Here is a 19046-nt window from a genome sequence, read left to right as displayed (position 1 = left end):
CAACATTTTTTTGGGAACGGGAGATTGGAGGAAACCGCATCAAATGGAAATACAATTAATTTTACTCCATACCCACCACATTTTCAACTTTAAAAACAAAGAGATTTAGTTACCTCACATAGAGAGAAATGGGAACCATAGTGTTAAGAACAATGATGTAGCCCCAAAAATTAAGGAAGCCACGGTACGGAGGGCTGTAGTCTTCACCATCATAGAGGTACCAAGAAGTATTGCCAATCTGTTGCTCCCAATAAGTGTGTCCAATAGCAAGGCCAGCTGACAGGAGGATCAATACAACAAAGATCTAGAACATAAAGTGCCAAGAGTGGTCTTTGTAAGTCAATGGCCTTATTTGCTAGGCTGGATTCCCAACCTTGACCTCTATGAAGATTCTCATGAGACGTATTCTTAGTAGTTATTCAATAAAATGAAAAACAGATCTACTAGGGCAACCTTTCCCTTGAAAGTTCTGTTTTAAAAGAGGACATTTGCCAAGATATTAATAATTACAAAGACACTACGTCTTTACCACGTCTTTACTTTATCAGGGATGGTCTAGACAGTATTTGGTCCTGCCATGCGGGCAGGGGACTGGACTCGATGACCTCTCGAGGTCCCTTCCAGTCCTAGAATCTATAAAAAAACCTGTGTTACGAACATATGACAGATTTTTCCTCAAATTGACCTGTGTTTGAACTGAAGACGTTTTTAAGGTCTAATTTTCACATTTTACTATATGCAGATAGCTTAACTATTGCATTTTAATTCCGTTTGGAAATGAAACTAGCAACAGTGAAGTGCCTGGGGGCCAATTTTTTTTTGTTTTAGTTCAAGTCTAACTTAGCCAAAGTTTATAACATTGCAGGTGAAATGTTTAAAATTAATTTAAAAAAAAAAAAAAATCAATGAAAGTTTGTTTATTCACTTTGTAATTGTTTTCCTTTATAATAAGGCCTCAACCTTACTTGCTGTTCTAGACAGGCAGGCCCACCACTGACACAAAGCCCACTGACATCGAGTGTCTAACCACAAAGTGGGATCCACCCATGTGGCACTTGCAAGGTTAGTGCCTAAATTTGGGCCTGAACATACCTGATAGTATGTCGCACTATGAATAATGATTATTGAAACTAGGCATAACAGGACAACAGTCACACCTATAGGGCATGAACTCCAAAAATGTAACAGAATTAAAAAAAAAAAAAAGTCTGTTACCGTGTAAACCATGTAGTTCATGAGAGTGTCAATTTTAGTCCTTTTAAATCTGGTCTTTCCACTGTTTTTCATTATTTTTGTGTCTCCTCCTAAAAAAAAAAAAAAAAACAAAAAAAACACACAAAAACAAAATTCATAAAAATAAAAAGAAAGACATCAAGCGTGAATATCATTTCATAAAAAAGTGTACTAGACCTTGTAAGTTTGCAGACTCTGATACAGGAAACAACTGGAATTGAAGATTCTGCACCTTTTAAAGGTGGGGTGTTCAGGGATCTATCCTTCACACAAGAGCTTCAATTGAAGTTAATGGAAGTGCCTATGCTGGACAGTTATGGGATGCAGCTTTTACCTAGTGATCTTGCTGTACTTAATTCATATACTTCTGTTTGTTATATAAATACCTGCAAATATGACCACTCCATGGCAGAAGTCTGTATTCCTGATTTTACAGCCACGCAACAAAATTTTATCAGCATCCAGTGGATAAGTCCTGCTTCTCCAGAATAATGTTCCTGTAAACTTGTCTAGGCGATTATTGGGTTCTTCGCATTCAATAAAACCTAATAAAATATTAAAATTTAAAAAATGTAATGATCAATACCAATAACGTTATGAAATACTATACAGGATTTTACTTTAGTCCTTTTACAGGAATAGCATTGGATTCTGTTACAAAAAATACAGCATTTAAAAGCAAAAGTTCTGAATGAAACATTTGTTTGAAAATCTGAGGGCAGATATTCAACGCTACATTTCCAAAAATGTTGGATATGGTGAATCCATTAGCATTTTACTTTAAGTTCATCCGCAGACTACAAATACACAGTATACAGCAGAACTATTTTCTCGCTACAATTGCCATGTTGTATTCAGCCCTCAGTTAAGCTGACTTTCAGCCAATATCTTTACTTGAGTATTTCCCTAACAGTGAAGGTGATCAATATGGGAGAGGAATGTAGGTTTCTCTCTTACTGGATCGCTTACAATCCAGACTGAGGCTATTATTCATTATTTGATGTTATTTTGCTTTTGAGACTTAAGCGGCAATGACCCAACAAGAAAAATACATTGTCATGCTGATAAAATGCGTGTGGTAAAGATATTCTTCCAAATTTGAATCTTTTGGATGCGAGTGCAGAGCCATTGGCCAAGATTTTTGAAAACTCATGGTGATCGGGGGAGGTCCTGGATGACTGGAAAAAGGCTAATGTAGTGCCCGTCTTTAAAAAAGGGAAGGAGGCCAGTTTGCCTCACCACAGTCCCTGGAAAATCATGGAGCAGGTCCTCAAGGAATCAATTTTGAAGCACTTAGAGAAGAGGAAAGTTATCAGGAACAGTCAGCATGGATTCACCAAGGGCAAGTCATGCCTAACTAACATAATTGCTTTCTATGATGAGGTAACTGGCTCTGTGGATGAGGGGAAAGCAGTGGATGTGTTATTCCTTGACTTTACTGTGGGAGACTGTATCAAAAACTTTGCTATTCTTGCCAGCAAGTTAAAGAAGTATGGGCTGAATGAATGGACTCGGGATCAACGGGTAGTGCTCAATGGCTCCATGTCTAGTTGGCAGCCGGTATCAAGCGGAGTGCCCCAAGGGTCGGTCCTGGGGCCGGTTTTGTTCAATATCTTCATTAATGATCTGGAGGATGGCGTGGATTGCACCCTCAGCAAGTTTGCAGAAGACACTAAACTGGGAGGAGTGGTAGATTCGCTGGAGGATAGGGATAGAATACAGAGGGACCTAGACAAATTAAGAGGATTGGGCCAAAAGAAATCTGATGAGGTTTAACAAGGACAAGTGAAAAGTCCTGCACTTAGGATGAAAGAATCCCATGCACTGCTACTGACTGAGTAGCTAGGCAGCAGTTATGCAGAAAAGGACCCAAGGCTTACAGTGGATGAGAAGCTGGATAGGAGTCAACAGTGTTCCCTTATTGCCAAGAAGGCCAACGGCATTTTGGGCTGTATAAGTAGGAGCACTGCCAGCAGATCGAGGGACATGATCATTCCCCTCTATTCGGCATTGGTGAGGCCTCATCTGGAGTACTGTGTCCAGTTTTCAGCCCCCCACTACAAGGAGAATGTGGAAAAATTGGAAAGAGTCCAGCGGAAGGCAACAAAAATGATTAGGGGGCTGGAGCACATGACTTATGAGGAGAGGCTGAGGAAACTGGGATTATTTAGTCTGCAGAAGAGAAGAATGAGGGGAAATTTGATAGTTGAAAGCAGCTATCTGAAAGGGGGTTCCAAAGAGGATGGATCTAGACTGTTCTCAGTGGTACCAGATGACAGAACAAGGAGTAATGATCTCAAGTTGCAGTGGGGGAGGTTTAGGTTGGATATTAGGAAAAACTTTTTCACTAGGAGGGTGGTGAAACACTAGAATGGGTTACTTAGGGAGGTGGTGGAATCTCCTTCCTTAGAGGTTTTTAAGGTCAGACTTGACAAAGCCCTGGCTGGGATGATTTAGTTGGGAATTGGTCCTGCTTTGAGCGGGGGGTTGGACTAGATGACCTCCTGAGGTCCCTTCCAACCCTGATATTCCACGATTCTATGATTCTCTCTCACCAACACAAATTGGTCCAAAGACTATATTAGCTCACCCACCTTGTCTCTCTAATATCTTGGGACCGACATGGCTACAACTACAATTCATGTATTTTAGTTTATGGTCTCTTTTGTGGACTTTGTTATTTTTTATTGCTATTGTGTAAATTATGGATTGGTCACTTCATGTCACATGGTATTTCTGCTTCCATCTGAAAATGGAATTCAGCTCATCTTGAAATTTTGAATTCGGATATATTTGTGTTTACAAATGTAAGTGAACAAAAAATATGAGTGACTGAATATTGCAATCTGAACTTTAGCCAGATGGTAAGAATTTTTACCACTTTTTACCCATATTTGCTATAAATTTATTCGAAACTTTTTTTTCTTTGAAGTATAAGGTACAGGATTGCTAGAGAATTTTAATAAAGAAATACAGTTCTATCTCAGGTCCCAACAGGAGGGAATGTGAAATTTGAAAAATAAAATACACTTTGTGTTTGCACAGTAAAATTATGTTTAATATTAAGGAGTAATAGAAACTAGTCTACAGGTTCCCAATATAAAACACTGTTTTTTTACAGAAAACATTGGAATGGAAATGTTAGTTTAGAATCTCCTTTCTCTCCTCTCATCAACATACTGCAAAATGTCCATGATACAAAATCTTGTCTTTCAGATTGTATTGTTGAGCAAAATACAATTTTCAGTCAAACAAGTTACTTGTACTGCATACTGGCGTAAAAATAGAACCATATACATATTACCAACAGCCCAGTCTGAGCTCTACATTTTGTTTAACTGTAAGTTATTCAAGCTACATTTGAGCAATTGTAATTAGAATAAAGTGTTTGCACAAACCATCAAATTCTGCCATTGCATTTTCTTCTTGGAGATATCGGTCTGTTACCTCAAGTGACATTTTGAACTTTAAGTTAGTTTCACTAAAAGAAAGAAGAAGAAAAAAAAAAAAGGTTACCAAAACCCGAAAAAAGGAGGAAAATATGAAGTAACACGAACACACACACATACGTATGCAACTATTATCTGTGCACATCCACTTTGAGAAAATGGTAAAATAGCATATTTGCAAACATTACATTAATGCATTTGAAATTCTCACAAATTGCACAAGTAATTCTAACAAGAAAGCTTGCTCATTTCTCCCCATAATGGATATATTGACTGACTTATGTTCACTGTAAATAAGGAAATGTGAGCCAAGAACCTCTCAGTGCCAACTGGCAAGGGGGTGCAGAGGGATTACAGGACTCTTCTGAGTCTGATACACCTCTACCCCGATATAACGCTGTCCTCGGGAGCCAAAAAAAATCTTACTGCGTTATAGGTGAAACCGCATTATATCGAACTTCCTTTAATCCACCGGAGTGCGCAGCCAGCCCGCCCCCTCCCGGCCCCCCCCGCCCCCGAGCACTGCTTTACCACGTTATATCCAAATTCATGTTATATCGGGTCGCGCTTTATCGGGGTAGAGGTGTATGTACTTTCTAGTTCACCAAAGAATGTCACTCATGGTCTCAAATGAAAGCCGGTGTCGCTCCGTGCATTCATAGCATTTTGAAATATATGTACAGGTACTATGTAAGGAGTGAGTATATATTCTCAAAATACATTCCTAACGTCTGTATCAAGGTGCTGGTCACCAGCAAAGATGAAAAATAGGTTTTCTGTCAGACAATACATGTTTATCTGTATGTTTATAAATAAATGGAGAAATGTCTTGTTCACAAAGGGTCTCCTACAATCACTCTAAATGGAATGCAAAGGAAGGATTGTGAGGACTTCAGAAATAAACTAACAGGAAGAGAAAAGCAGCAGGTGGGAGGAAACCCTATCTGGAGGTGTACATTAAAGGTTTGCTTGAGTATATTTGGGGGAACAGGGGAGTTGCCTGGGTACCCTTCACTGAGGAAGTAAAAGGACAGTGATTTTGTTTCATGAAAGAGGGGTCTCAACCAGGCTTAGCTGAAAACAATGGAGAGAACTTTAGATGAGAAACTTATTTGGACAAGAGAGTAAATTGTTAGTTAAGTATAGTCTCTAGAAAGCACATTAAGATTTTTTTATATGTACCCATTTGTCTCCAGTCTTCTTACTCACTCTCACTTCAATCTTTATTATTTAATAAATGTATTCTTGTTTTCACAACGAATATATCTAAGTGCTGTGAAGCAAAGTGCTGGTCCCAAGTTGAATCTTGCAAGCTGGTGTACACTGTCTCTTTGGGAATAACAGGCCTGGTAATCCTGTGAGTGTTCAGTGGATAAGGGGTTGGGGATGCTGCAGGCAAAGCTTTGTATATTCAGGGCTGGTGTGTGCCTGTCGCTACCCATGCGGAAAAAGCAAGATCTGCTGCTGCCAGGGGCTGGTGGTTTCAGGGAGCTGATCCACAGCAGGAATAGACAAAACTGCTTCATGATAAAAAGCATGTAAGGGTCAGATGCCTCACAACCCTGGGTACCCTGAAGGAGCAACACCGTAAAAAGAACCCAGTTATACACCCAAAGTGGGAAAGCTTTGGCAAGATCTTGAACTCTTATTTACATTTCTCGATGAAACAATTTAAGACAGAACAAATACCTCAGAGTTCAAACAAGGAGAGTCTCAAATGGTGTATTATTCACCATTCAGCCACAACACACACCAAGATGTGCCTTGTTGCTTTGTGATTTCTCACCTCAGAGACACTGTCAGCACAAAGTGCTGTTTCCAAATAAGTGAAGTAGGTTACATCTGTGCACGTACTATTATGTCTTGATATCATAAAATAAAATTCAGAAAAATTGGTTTTAGTTTATTATAACCTTGTATTAATAGTATTTCATTGCCAAAAGGAAAAAGGTGCAAAGGCACTGTGTGTAAAAAAAAAAAAAAAAAAAAAAGCTTTCTACACATTGTTTCTTCCTCTACCTCATTAATTTTATAATGGTTCAAGAGATTATCTTTAGACTCATATTAAAGCAGTAACTAATGATTTTTAAATTTCCATTTTTAGAGGTTCCCTGCATGTCTCTTTTTCCAGTACATTTCACAAGATCAGTGCAGCTGTAATTTTCCACAGTATTTTGCCTAGGGCTGCTCAGCTTTTAACTGCGGTTGTTGGAGGCGGGGAACGGGACGTTAATACGATGCCAAACGGTAAAGTTAGTGGGATGAATATAAATGCTCAAAGCCACTGCTTTCCTGATGCAGTAGTTAAGCTTAAGAAAGCTGTTGTAAATAAAGTAGAACCGAAAATTAAATAACTGACAAAATTAAGGGCTCTAGTGAAAGAGAGCAAAACACACACTGACTGCAATGTCTGGTAATCCAAACGGACTCTATACATGATTTTATAGAGTTGTAATGTAGGGAATAAACATGTGGCCCTCAAGATCAATAGAAGTTGTGTGGCTAGATCACTGCCAAATAAAAATTTACTCTAGCGTATCTCACTAGTGATCCATATTATGCAGAGTCCAGGTCACCTGGACTTCATAAAAGCCATTCATTTTAGAGAGAATACAAATGAAGATATTTATGAAAGAGTAATAACAAAACTCTCACAAATTAATGACCTTAAATTTGCCAGGACTAATCACCTTGGTATATAAAGAATTTCACTACTTTGGAATAATATTTCTGCAACACACAGTTCAGCCCTTTTACCATTAAGCCAAAAATGACATGTAAGAAATCCCGTAAAAAGAGCCTTACCCATCTAGTTCAGCTGTCTCTACGTAACAAAGGCTGTTAGGTTCCGAGCTGGACAGCAGCAGAATATCAGCCTAGTCAAAACAGTACAGTAAATAAATGAAAGCCAAACAACACTGCACCAGAGACAAACTCCATGCAAACAAGAAATTTATTTATTTTTTTAAAATGAGGCCATTCGCTTACAGGAACAAAGGCATTTTTCTCCAGACGAATGACATCTCCAACTTGAATATCTTTCCATTTAGCAGTTTTGAACCTAAGTGTCAAATATTTTTTAAGATTAGTAGTATTCATTTATATATCATCTTCAAGTGTATGGCATCTTCCGTAGCAGACTTCCACAGTATCAGAGTAGAAGAGCCTTATATCTCAAGAGAGAAACATTCCTTATTCAAACAGTTCCTGATTACTGAAATTCTTAAGAACTGCAATGCAGGCAAGCTTCATCATTTAACACACATGAATATTTCTGCCTTTTTCCCCAAAACTCTCACTTGACACAGATTCAGTGATGGTGTGACTGTTCTTTCAAACCACAAGGGATTGGATGTAGGCAATTAACTTTAATTGTTAATAGGAGTTACACATAAGAGTCGATAAACAGTGGAGAACTGCAATCTAAATGTACAATATAATCTACAATTTAAGTTCTGCAGGAGTAATCAGTAACTAGTAAAAACATTACTTTCAAAGTTAAAGCAAAAACTTTACAATACCTTCCATCCCTGATAACATCACATGTCCGGTTATTAATCTCATTATCCATTCTATGGCGAGCCTTAAGGGGACAGGAAAAAGGAGTATGTTTACTCTTACATATTTAAATAATGTTAAAATTGATGACAAGTTAAGAAAATATTTCTTACGATGTCATCCACTAGGTCTTTGATTGCAGTTATCCCAAGCACCAAGAGCAAAGGCACTAGTGTTGTATACCACGATAAAGTAGTTATCTGAGGAATTGTCTGTGAATGTGAACAAAGATCAGGAAACAACTTGGTGAATCACTTTAGGGGCAAAAGGGACCAACAGATCATCTAGTCTGACCTCCTGTACATCACAGGCCTCAAGCACCACCCAGCACCTACACACTGAGCCCAACAACCAAAATTAGACTGAAGTATTACAGCCCACAGGAAACTACATTATTATGTGACACAGGCAGAGAATATGAGGGACTGAGGTGCAGCCTGCCAGTGGCCCCTCAAATGGCAGGGAAATGATTACATGAGCCAGATAATCCTGGCAAGTGACCTGCCCCCACATGCTTCAAAAAGGTTATTCTGGAACGATCTACTTTCGGTAAACCCACATTGCATTACATCCCCTTTATTATTTACTTCTATGAATTTAAATTATTTTTTTCCTTTCACAATTTGTTCTAAAGCCTTTTATACTACTGAGATCAGACTAACAGGTCTCTAATTGCCCTGATCACTCCCCCACACTTTTCTTAAATACAGGGATGATATTAGCATTCTCCAGTCATATGGTACTACCCCCATAAAAGATAGATTAAAAATTCTTGCTTCTGGACTAACAGTCTCATATGCCAGTTCTGGAAGAGGAAGTTACTTATCTATAACTGGAAGTTCTTTAAAATGTGTGATCCCTATCTGTATTCCACAGAGGGTTTATGCATGTACACCATGCATTCAGAGATGGAGATTTAAAAGTAGCATCCATGGCTCCACACATGCTCCCTGACTCACTTCACAGCTTCGTCCGAGGTGATAAAGGGCAGGGCGGATCAACTGTGTCTCCAGTTCCTTCTCCACTGCAAATCAACAGATCTGCAGCAGAAGGGAAGGAGGGTGGGAAGCAGAATACAGATAGGGACCACATATCTCAAAGAACCTCCAGTTACAGGTAAGTAACCTCTCCTTCTTCTTCAAGTGATGGTCCCTATTGTATTCCACTGAGGGTGACTAGCAAGCAGTACCTAAGTTGGAGGAGGGTACAAGGATGAAGATGGGATAGATGAGCGGAGGACAGCTGCAACAGAGGAGGCATCCGCCGTTGGGTCCTGCATTAAGGCATAATGCACAGCAAAGGTGTGAACTGAACTCCACCTGGCCACTTTACAGATATCCCAAAGCAATTAGTCATGGAGGGAGGCCATGGTCAGAGCCTTGGTTCTTGTTGCATGGGCCCACACCCTTGAGGATGGTTGCAGGCCAGATAATTGATAGAGTGTAATGCAGCCCAAAATCCACTTAGAGATTCATTGTGTGAAGATTGCCCACCCCTTAACTCTTTCGGATATTGCGACAAACAGCCTGGGGGATTTCCTGACTGGTTTCATCCTTTTCAGGTAGGACAATGCCCAATGGACATCGAGGGAGCGGAGTCACCATTCCTCTTCCAAAGCATATGGCTTCATGAAGAAAACAAATAAGTGAATGGATTGATTAACATGAAATTGGGGTATGACCTTTGACAAAAATTTGGGATGCAGACACAGGGATACTTTATCTTTATGGAAAGTCATGAAAGGAGGGCCTGCCATCATGGCGCCAAGCTCACCAGTCCTCACTGATGTGACAGTAACCAGGAAGGCAACTTTCATGGAGAGGAGGGAAATTGAACATGATGCCAGCAGTTCAAAGGGTAGTTTCGTTAGCACAAATAGGACCAAGTTAAGATCCCATTGGGGAGCGATGGGTTGAAACAGGTAGGAAGGTTCTAATGAGGCCCTTCCAAAAACCAAACAGTCAACAGGTAGCTAAAGATGGAAGATCATTCCACAGGGGGGGAAGGTGCTAATTGCTGCTCGGTGGACTTCGAGGAAGCTGTGAGCAAGACCCAATGCCTTCAAGGACAGTAGGTAGTCAAGGAGGAGGGGAATCCCCCCTGCTTCTGGGAAAATCCTTTGTGTTCCACTCAGGAAGCAAAGCGTGTCCACTTGGCTCAGTAACCACATTTAGTGGAGTCCATCCTGCTGCTAGAAAGGATGTTTTGCACGTCTGATGAACATGTCCACTCTAGAGAAAATGTCTATCCAAATACCAGGCTTTGAGATGGAGCACCTTTGGATTAGAATGGCTGATGCTGCCATTGTGCTGAATCAGGAGATTAGGGACAGCAGGGAGGAAAGGGGTACATATGGTCAGCATGTGCTAAAATGTCCTGGCTGGCTCAAGTATAGCTTCATTGGTAGGCAACGCAACTCTACCCTTAGGGTAGAAAAAGTGCCCATAAGACGAGATCTTTCCACTGTGGAGAAGTCCACTGCTCCAATGCCAGTACTGAGTACAGAGAAGGTGCCCTTAACTCTTGGGAGATTGGGAAGAGCGCCAGGTGGTGCAGATCTGATGCCGATGAGTGAAGGATGTCTAGGAGCTGATGTTGGGTACCCTGGACCTTCTCCAGAGGGATGTAAAGCTCCCCTGCCACCCTCCACAGAAGATCCTGAAACTGGTGGAAGTTATCTGGGGTTGAAGGGGGTGCTCAAGCCACTGCCACATCCAGAGAGGAAGACGGGAATCTCTCCTGCTCCATCGGTACCATCAGAACTGGGCTGAGTGACTCTTCCTCCATCACTGGTGTCGAGCATCTGCAGGAAGGTGCATGAGATGGGAAAATTGGTGAAGTCTCCCTTGCTGACTATGGGGCCCCGAAGGAGGGTAATGGGGCCAAGGTCCCCAATTGGGCCAGCATGACGGATCCGGTGGGTGTTGTGATGGACCCCACAGTGTGGGAAACCAGTGGCTCTGTGGCGGCTACAGCAGAGGATACTGCCACAGTATAGATGGCTTCCTGTATTAGTCCTCATGGTGGTATGGGATGGACTGACTCCGTCCATTATCCGACTCATCTGAAGTTAAGAAGATAAGAATTAGGAGACATTTTCCATAGGCGGTACTGTTGGAACCAGGGGAAGCGTGTAGATCACCAGAATGGGATGTGTGTGGTGTGCCAAATGCAGCATGTCCTGAAGGGAAGACACAATATCCCTAGAGGTGGAGGGTGTAGACGGGTGTGAAGATGTTGGGTCCCCCAGAGCAAACATATCCTGGGTTTCTGGAACTCTCCCTAATCGCCCAAGAGTGGCATCGGCGTGGGGGACTTCCCCATGATGAAAAAGTCTCTTGTCTTGTGGGGGCATCGATGCTGTCAATGTTGGCGATTCTGTCCCTGATACCAGTGGCTCTGTCCTCTTGTGAGGACTCTTCTCATGTTTATGAGGCTTGGCACGTGTTCCTTCTCCATGATGGGAGCTAGTAGATGGAATGTCCCCTTTCTTGGTCTTAGAGGAAGTCTTACCGCCATGCTTATCATCAGGTTTCCTTGCCTCTCAACTACGCCCTGGTGCGGGGCCCATAGCGGTGATACTGCCAGTGCCAGACTCAGGCTTCATAGCCAGAGGGGCGCTCCTGGCTGTCTCAGGCAAATGTACGGAGATGGGGGGGGTTCCCCAGCCTGGATCTGAATGAGGCCTCATGGCAACTTTCACAAGGTGCTTCTGGAGGCAAGGAGCCCGACCTTCTGGGGTATGGCTGAGGAAGGACTAGCAGATACTGCATCTGAATGCAATGTGATTCTCTCCCAAGCAGTAGAGACAATGCTGATATTCGTCACTGACCGAGAAGGAATACAGGCAGGAGGCACCGATGTTAAAGCCTGGGGTCTTCGGCAGAGTCCAGTACCCATGCATTGGTATGGGGGGAGAGGTGGGAAAGAGTATGGAGAAACAATAAGCCCTCCAAACAACTTATTTTACTCTAAAACTACTACAGACTATCTAAAAGCAATAAAAATAGTAAAACTCTAAAACACTAACTATATACAACTTTGTTTGTGAAAGTGCATCACTCGCAAGCGGATACGGATCGTTCCGATCCAGACCATGCGGCGGTGAGAAGGAACTGGAGACACAGTCTGTCTGTCCTGCCCTTTGTCACCTCGGACAAAACCATGAGGTGAGTCAGGGCTCATTCGTGGTCCAACCAAAATTCTCTGGCTCCGGATGCATAGTGCACATGCATAAACCCTCAGTGGACTACAATAGGGCCCATCACTCAAAGAAGAAAGTAAGTTATCCAATTCCCTGATTTGAGCCCATTAAGTTCTTTAAAACGTGTGTTCTTAAGTCAGGTTAGCTAACTCAGGTTAAAATAGAAGTGAAGACATGGCAACTCTTAACTTGTGTTAGCAGTTCAATATAAAGTCCATATGGGATCCTGGGAGTGAACATTGGCTTTAGGTTGCCATGCCTTCAAGACTATATTAACCTGAGTTAGCTACGTGAATTAAGAATGCACATTTTTTTTTCCTGGCAGTGAAAACATAACCTACAAGCTCCAGTCATGGACTAGAACCACATTAGGCACTGTACAAACTTAAAGCAAAAAGGATGGTCCATACCCCAAATTGCTCACAGTCTAAGTAACTAGTTGTATTCTAAGCAGGGTACACAAGGCATAAATCTAAATATCAAGCTAAAATGATCAATGTGCAAATAAAGTGCATTGCTCCAAGTTCATATTAAACTTGCTGAATTTTAAAAGCAGTTAGTCTGGAGTTGTTTATAAAGTCCACTTTAGTTTCATGATAGCAATGTGACAAAAAGCAGTAATATTCAGCTGCATTACTGAGTAACTGAACTTATATTATCATCTTTATCATAATTATCTGTATTATGTAATCAAATTTTACCTGTAAAATAAGAAGAACCAGGAAATAGAAATTGGCCACTCTTTTAAACTGTTCTAGCAAATTCAATGGTAAAAAGGTAATTGCATTGTATTTGTAGGTCTTAATTGCATTCCCCTGTTGAGAAAAAAATTAAAAATAAGTCATTCTAAATAGCAATATACTAATGGACACTTTTCCAATCCAATTTGTATTTCATGTAAAATGTTTTACTTTATAGTATCCCTCTCTACAAATGGCCGTGTAAGTTAAGTGTATTATGCAAACCAGTTTAACAAGGATCACTAGTCAAGTCAACCAAAATCACTGTTGACTTGAATGTTATTTCTAAGCTGCCTTTTGTTGCTTTAGCCGTCAACTAGCAATATCTTAAAAGGATTATCTGGATCACTATGTAAAATCAAGGGACTGGAAATAGGATACTGAGTTTTTACCTCAAGGCAACTCCTTCAAACTGTACTCAGGTCAGTAGTGATAATTGAAAAGTCATTCCTGTTTGATAACTGTGCAATGGTCTAATTACAGTCCTAAGAGAAGAGCAGGAAAGGACTAGAACCAGACAGATATCCTACTAGGATCTAGCAATTCTAAATTATTTGTAAAAAGCAACAGAGTGTCCTGTGGCACCTTATAGACTAACAGATGTATTGGAGCATAAGCTTTCATCTGACGAACAGGGCCGGCTCCAGGCACCAGCTTGCCAAGCAGGTGCTTGAGGCGGCCACTCCGGAGAGGGGCGGCACGTCCAGCTGTTGGGCCGCAATTCAGCGGATGGTCCCTCACACCCGCTCGGAGTGAAGGACCTCCCGCCGAATTGCTGCCGCAGATCGCAATTGCGATCGCGGCTTTTTTTTTTTTTTTTTTGCGCCGCTTGGGGCGGCAAAAACCCTGGAGCCGGCCCTGCTGACGAAGTGGATATTCACCCATGAAAGCTCATGCTCCAATACGTCTGTTAGTATAGAAGGTGCCACAGGACTCTTTGTTGCTTTTTACAGATCCAGACGAACATGGCTACCCCCTCTGATACTCTAAATTATTTCATCTCTTTCCATGACCACAAGAACAACAGATACCCTTATTGGCAGTTTTAACTGAGGCCAGATGTACACATTAAAATGTACACAGATGAACACAGTTTGGCCAATGTACATGGCAAAGGGGCATTGCTGGCACATGATGGCATATATCACATTAGTAGATGTACAGGTGAATGAGCCCCTGATGGTGTGGTTGGGTCCTATGATGGACCCATCAGGGGCTCATCTTAATTAATTAGCCTCTTAGGGTTGATATGGCTACTTCCACCTTTTCATGTTCTGTATGTATATATATCTCCTTACTATATGTTCCATTCTATGCATCTGAAGAAGTGGGCTGTAGCCCACAAAAGCTTGTGCTCAAATAAATTTGTTAGTCTCTAAGGTGCCACAAGTACTCCTGTTCTTTTTGCGGATACAGACTAACACAGCTGCTACTCTGAAACCATACAAAAGCTAGTAGGAGAACACTTCAATCTCCCTGGATATTCATTAATAGATTTAAAAGTAGCCATTCTTCAACAAAAAAAACTTCAAAAAACAGACTTCAAAGAGTAACCTCAGAGCTACAATTCATTTGCAAACTTAACAACATTAATTTGGGCTTGAATAGGGACTGGGAGTGGCTGGCTCACTACAAAATCAATTTTCCCTCTTTTGGTATTGACACCTCATCATCAATTATTGGGAGTGAAACACATCCACCCTGACTGAATTGGCCTTCAAATTGGTTCTCCACTTGTAAAGTAACTCCCTTTTCTTCATGTGCCAATAGATATTTATGCCTGTATTTGTAATTTTCACTCCGTGCATCTGAACAAGTGGGTTTTTTACCCACGGAAGCTTATGCTCAAATAAATCTGTTAGTCTGTAAGGTGCCACCAGATGCCTCGTTGTTTTTGTAGAATAGGTAGGAAGGGTTCCGATTACAGAATCTTTATTACTGATTTTCATGCATAAGACAGAAATAACCCAAATTGACTTTCAGATACTAGCAGAGCTTGCAGGGGTTGGCAATTAGAAAAACATTTTATTTATAAAATAAACAAGTTATTGTCCTGAAAGTAATCAAGACAGGCCAATGTGAAATCCCATGATACCACTATTTATCATTTAAGACCAGAACTGCACACAAGCACTACTACTATGCTGTTTGTTTTAAAATAATCCTACTGTTTTTAAAAATGTATGTTTTAAAACACAATTTTTTTATAAAGTTATTTATACATCCATAACATGGTTTGATTTAGAGAGGGTGACCTAAGCCAACAACAAGAAGACTCCATTGTACCTAAGCATTTGGAAATAGATAATCATTTATTTTGAAGATACACGAAATTCTGGCTTGACCAAGATGCTGTCTGCCTACAGGCTGCACTTAGTAAAGTATTGAAAATAAAATACTTAAACATTATTTGATTCAAATGTTAGGGACAGCCATAGTCCAGTGAATAGGATGCAGCTTTGGGATTCAGGAAGTCTGGGTTCTAAATGGCTTTTGCCTCACAAGTGTGTACAGCAATTTAGTGCATGGCAAGCCAGGCTATAGCATTCAAGCTAGCCACACACTAACTGACAGTACGAACCCTGGTATGGTGCACTAAACGTTCCATAGTGCACTTTGATGTATATTCAAAGTCTGACTTGCCACACACCAAATAACCATGTGGACAAGTCCTTAGTCAAATCACTCTGTGCCTCAGTTAATCCGTTCATGATACTTACCCAACTTTGCAGATTGCAGAGGTATACTAGTACATGTACATGGTTTAATTATTGGAACATTTAATCATGAACTAACAAGTGTTCCTCCTGACAAAAAAAATCTACATCAGTCATTATATATAAAGGAAGATGGCTTACAGCATATTTGCTTTTCTTGAAGCATAGAAATGTTGTTTTCTTAAACTGGGGTTGTTCGTGGAAGTTTCGATCATTTGCCTTAACTTGCCAGCTGCAATCTGGGAGGGGAAGGGAAAAAAAAAAAAAGCCACACACATATCAAAATGAATCATAACACTTGACTGCTCCAACGATGGGGAAACAAGTCTACAAATTTAAGGTTTACCCCCTCCGTATCTTTTAAGGCAACATGCAATGAAAAAATCAAGTTGGGCCTCTGAACCTTTTCTCATTTCTGTATTTTTGGTAAAGAAGGTCTCAAAGAATTTTGTAAAAAAGCATCCTGTTTGTTTGTCTATATAAGCAACTGAAGTCTAACCTACTCTGGGAGAAAAACATGTCTGGTAAGCAGAAAATTAGGAACGTTATGTTACAACACGCTGGAAACTAAACAACTGAGAGAAAAGATTTTTAATCAGACTATTTTGTTTTGCTTTGCTTACACCCATCTAACTCCAATGCCTAATGAACAAAAAAAAGGGTGTCTCAGAGACTGAGCAATCTTGCCCTTTTAATTAACATGCGAAAGCTCACAATGCACCTCTGGGACCTCCTAAGAAATCCTCCAACAATACTAGGCAAAGCCTGACTTGACATCCCCAATATTTCTAAGATAAAAAACAAGCAAAATTTAAATGTCCACCCCTTTCTGACCACTTGTCTAAATCTTAGAGAAGGGCCCAATCCCAGTTTCATTAAAAATCCTACACAGTTCATCTTTAAGTCTCTGACTTTCAGCTAGTTCTAATTTGTGCGAAATTGCTAACATAATAACCAAGAGTTTTACAGCAATAAAGTGCAGGTTCAGCAATGAAGAAATATTCTTCCTGCTATTGAGTTGCTTTGTGTCCAGCAGAAACTTTGTGTCAAAGAAAAAAAGTCCAAGGAGCCTTTTACATCCCAGAGTGGCATTATGCTACGCAGGGCCGCCCAGAGGATTCAGGGGGCCTGGGGTCTTCGGTGGCAGCGGGGCTCCCACGCCAAATTGCCACCGAAGACCTGGTGCTTCGGCGGCGGGTCCCGGAGCGGAAGGACCCCCTGCCGCCGAAGACCCGGAGCGGAAGAAGCTCTGGGGGCCCGGGCCCCACGAGAGTTTTCCGGGGCCCCTGGAGCGAGTGAAGGACCCCACTCCGGGGGCCCCGAAAAACTGCCCCACTTGCCCCCCTCCCCCCGCCCGGGCGGCCCTGATGCTACGCCAGGGGTTTGCAATCCATCTTTTTATAGGCCTGGACACTCTGGTATGCCTGAGATGGCCAGATTTGAAGAAGAGCTCTGTGTAGCTCAAAAACTTGTCTCTTTCACCAACAGAAGTTGGTCCAATAAAATACTACCTCAACTACCTTGTCTCTGGGATGGAGATGTGAATTTAGAACTGGTCAAGCAGTTCCTGTGAGAAGGGGATTGTCTGGGTTGCGTGCACCACAAGTACCTCATACAGATGCTCCTTATCTTCCCTCCATGCTGCCTTTGCACTCTAACCTGTCCACTCCCTGCCCCATTGTGTCATTTTGTCTCTTCCCCTTGCTCAACTGCCTCACTCCATCCCTTATACGTCCAGTCCAGTTCTCTCTCTCTCTCTCTCTCTCACACACACACACACACACACACACACACACACACACACACACTAACTAACTAACTACATTCTAGGCCTTCACGTTCTGTCTATCCACTGTCTAACCCTTATCCTCCACTATCCTCCAGTTTCCACTCCTGCCCTCAGGCCCATATTGTTGATACCACTACCTACCTTGCTCCCGGCACCTAAAAATCCAGTCATTTAGACCCTGCCTAAACTTTGCTCAACTTGTCTAACAGGTTTTTTAACCAGTTTTCAAACAATTTGCCTGCCCAGTATGAGTGAGGCCAAGCCAGTTCTGAACACTGTATTAGACCAGTTTTCTAGATTCTGCACCTACATCAGTCTCACACAGACTGACACACACAGTCCCACAGACAAGATCACGGCATCTCTGATCAACAATCCTTCTTGCTCTGATTATTCTTCATGTTATACGTGTGAGTGTGGAGCAATAAGGATGCTGAACTATATCCAGTAACTCTGGGAATCCCACGAGCAGGGGCATGGTACAGTGACTTAACTGAATCCTGCCCCACATGATCAGGGAACTCCTGCAGGCTGCCCCATAGGGTGGGGAATATATGCTTTTTTTAAAGCAGTTTCCTAGTCAATAGTCAGCCAAGTTGCAACCTGTCTGACCTGTTTCAAATAGAGAAAAGATTGGCGGTAACTGCAGGATAGATATATTGGCTTCCAGTCTGTTCTCTTAATCCTTTTTTCTCATTAACTACTATCAACGAGACTGAATTATAACAAGAGCAGCAGCAATGAATGGACACGTTATGTTTTGGCCATTCAGCAAAGACTGGATGTTTTTTCTAAGAGATCTGCTCTAGGAATTACTTTGGGGAAGTTCTGTGGCCTGTATTACACAGGAGGTCGGACTAGATGATCACAATGGTCCCTTCTGGCCTTGGAATCTATAAGTCTATAAACCCTACTGTAAGAAAACTGAGGTTCTAAAATAGATTGTATCACTAATCAGCCAAACCAGTTGCAAAAAAAAAAAAAAAAAAAGTAAGTGCAAGCAGACCTGGTTACGACATGCTTGTCCCCTCACATGATTAAAGTGCTGTCCTGAACAGTAATATGCGTTTATGAATGCACCTTGTTGTAAGCAGGTCCACTGACAATTGTTGTAGCATACATGGACCTTAGTGGTAACCTGGACTGATGCTAATGCTGGAAGACTATGGATGACTGGACAATGAGGAGAATTCTGAATTAAGTAGGGTTACCATATCTCAAATAAAAAAAGAGGACCCTCCACGGGCCCTGGCCCCGCCCATTTCCCCACCCCTAGCCCCGCCCCAACTCCGCCCCTTCCCCACCCTAACTCCGCCCCCTCCTCCCTCCCACTCCCAGCCAGGGGGAAAGGGCTGC

General features: G+C 41.6%; 1 protein-coding gene across 1 annotated transcript in view; it reads right to left on the bottom strand.

The window, feature by feature from the left end:
- Positions 1–19046, bottom strand: part of ATP8B1 (ATPase phospholipid transporting 8B1) — a 114796-nt gene that overhangs the window by 33026 nt on the left and 62724 nt on the right. The window contains exons 3-12 of the mRNA XM_054032693.1: positions 16043–16140; positions 13146–13259; positions 8354–8452; positions 8204–8265; positions 7671–7743; positions 7488–7558; positions 4632–4714; positions 1620–1778; positions 1216–1304; positions 114–304 (exon numbers count right to left, since the gene is read on the bottom strand). Coding sequence (XP_053888668.1) covers positions 114–304; positions 1216–1304; positions 1620–1778; positions 4632–4714; positions 7488–7558; positions 7671–7743; positions 8204–8265; positions 8354–8452; positions 13146–13259; positions 16043–16140 — 1039 coding nt within the window. The remainder of the gene's footprint in view (positions 1–113; positions 305–1215; positions 1305–1619; positions 1779–4631; positions 4715–7487; positions 7559–7670; positions 7744–8203; positions 8266–8353; positions 8453–13145; positions 13260–16042; positions 16141–19046) is intronic.

Source organism: Malaclemys terrapin, chromosome 6 (genome assembly GCF_027887155.1).
Source record: "Malaclemys terrapin pileata isolate rMalTer1 chromosome 6, rMalTer1.hap1, whole genome shotgun sequence".
Lineage (NCBI taxonomy): Eukaryota > Metazoa > Chordata > Testudines > Emydidae > Malaclemys > Malaclemys terrapin.
Note: the sequence above shows the minus strand (reverse complement) of the source record. Positions and strands in the feature narration are given on the sequence as shown.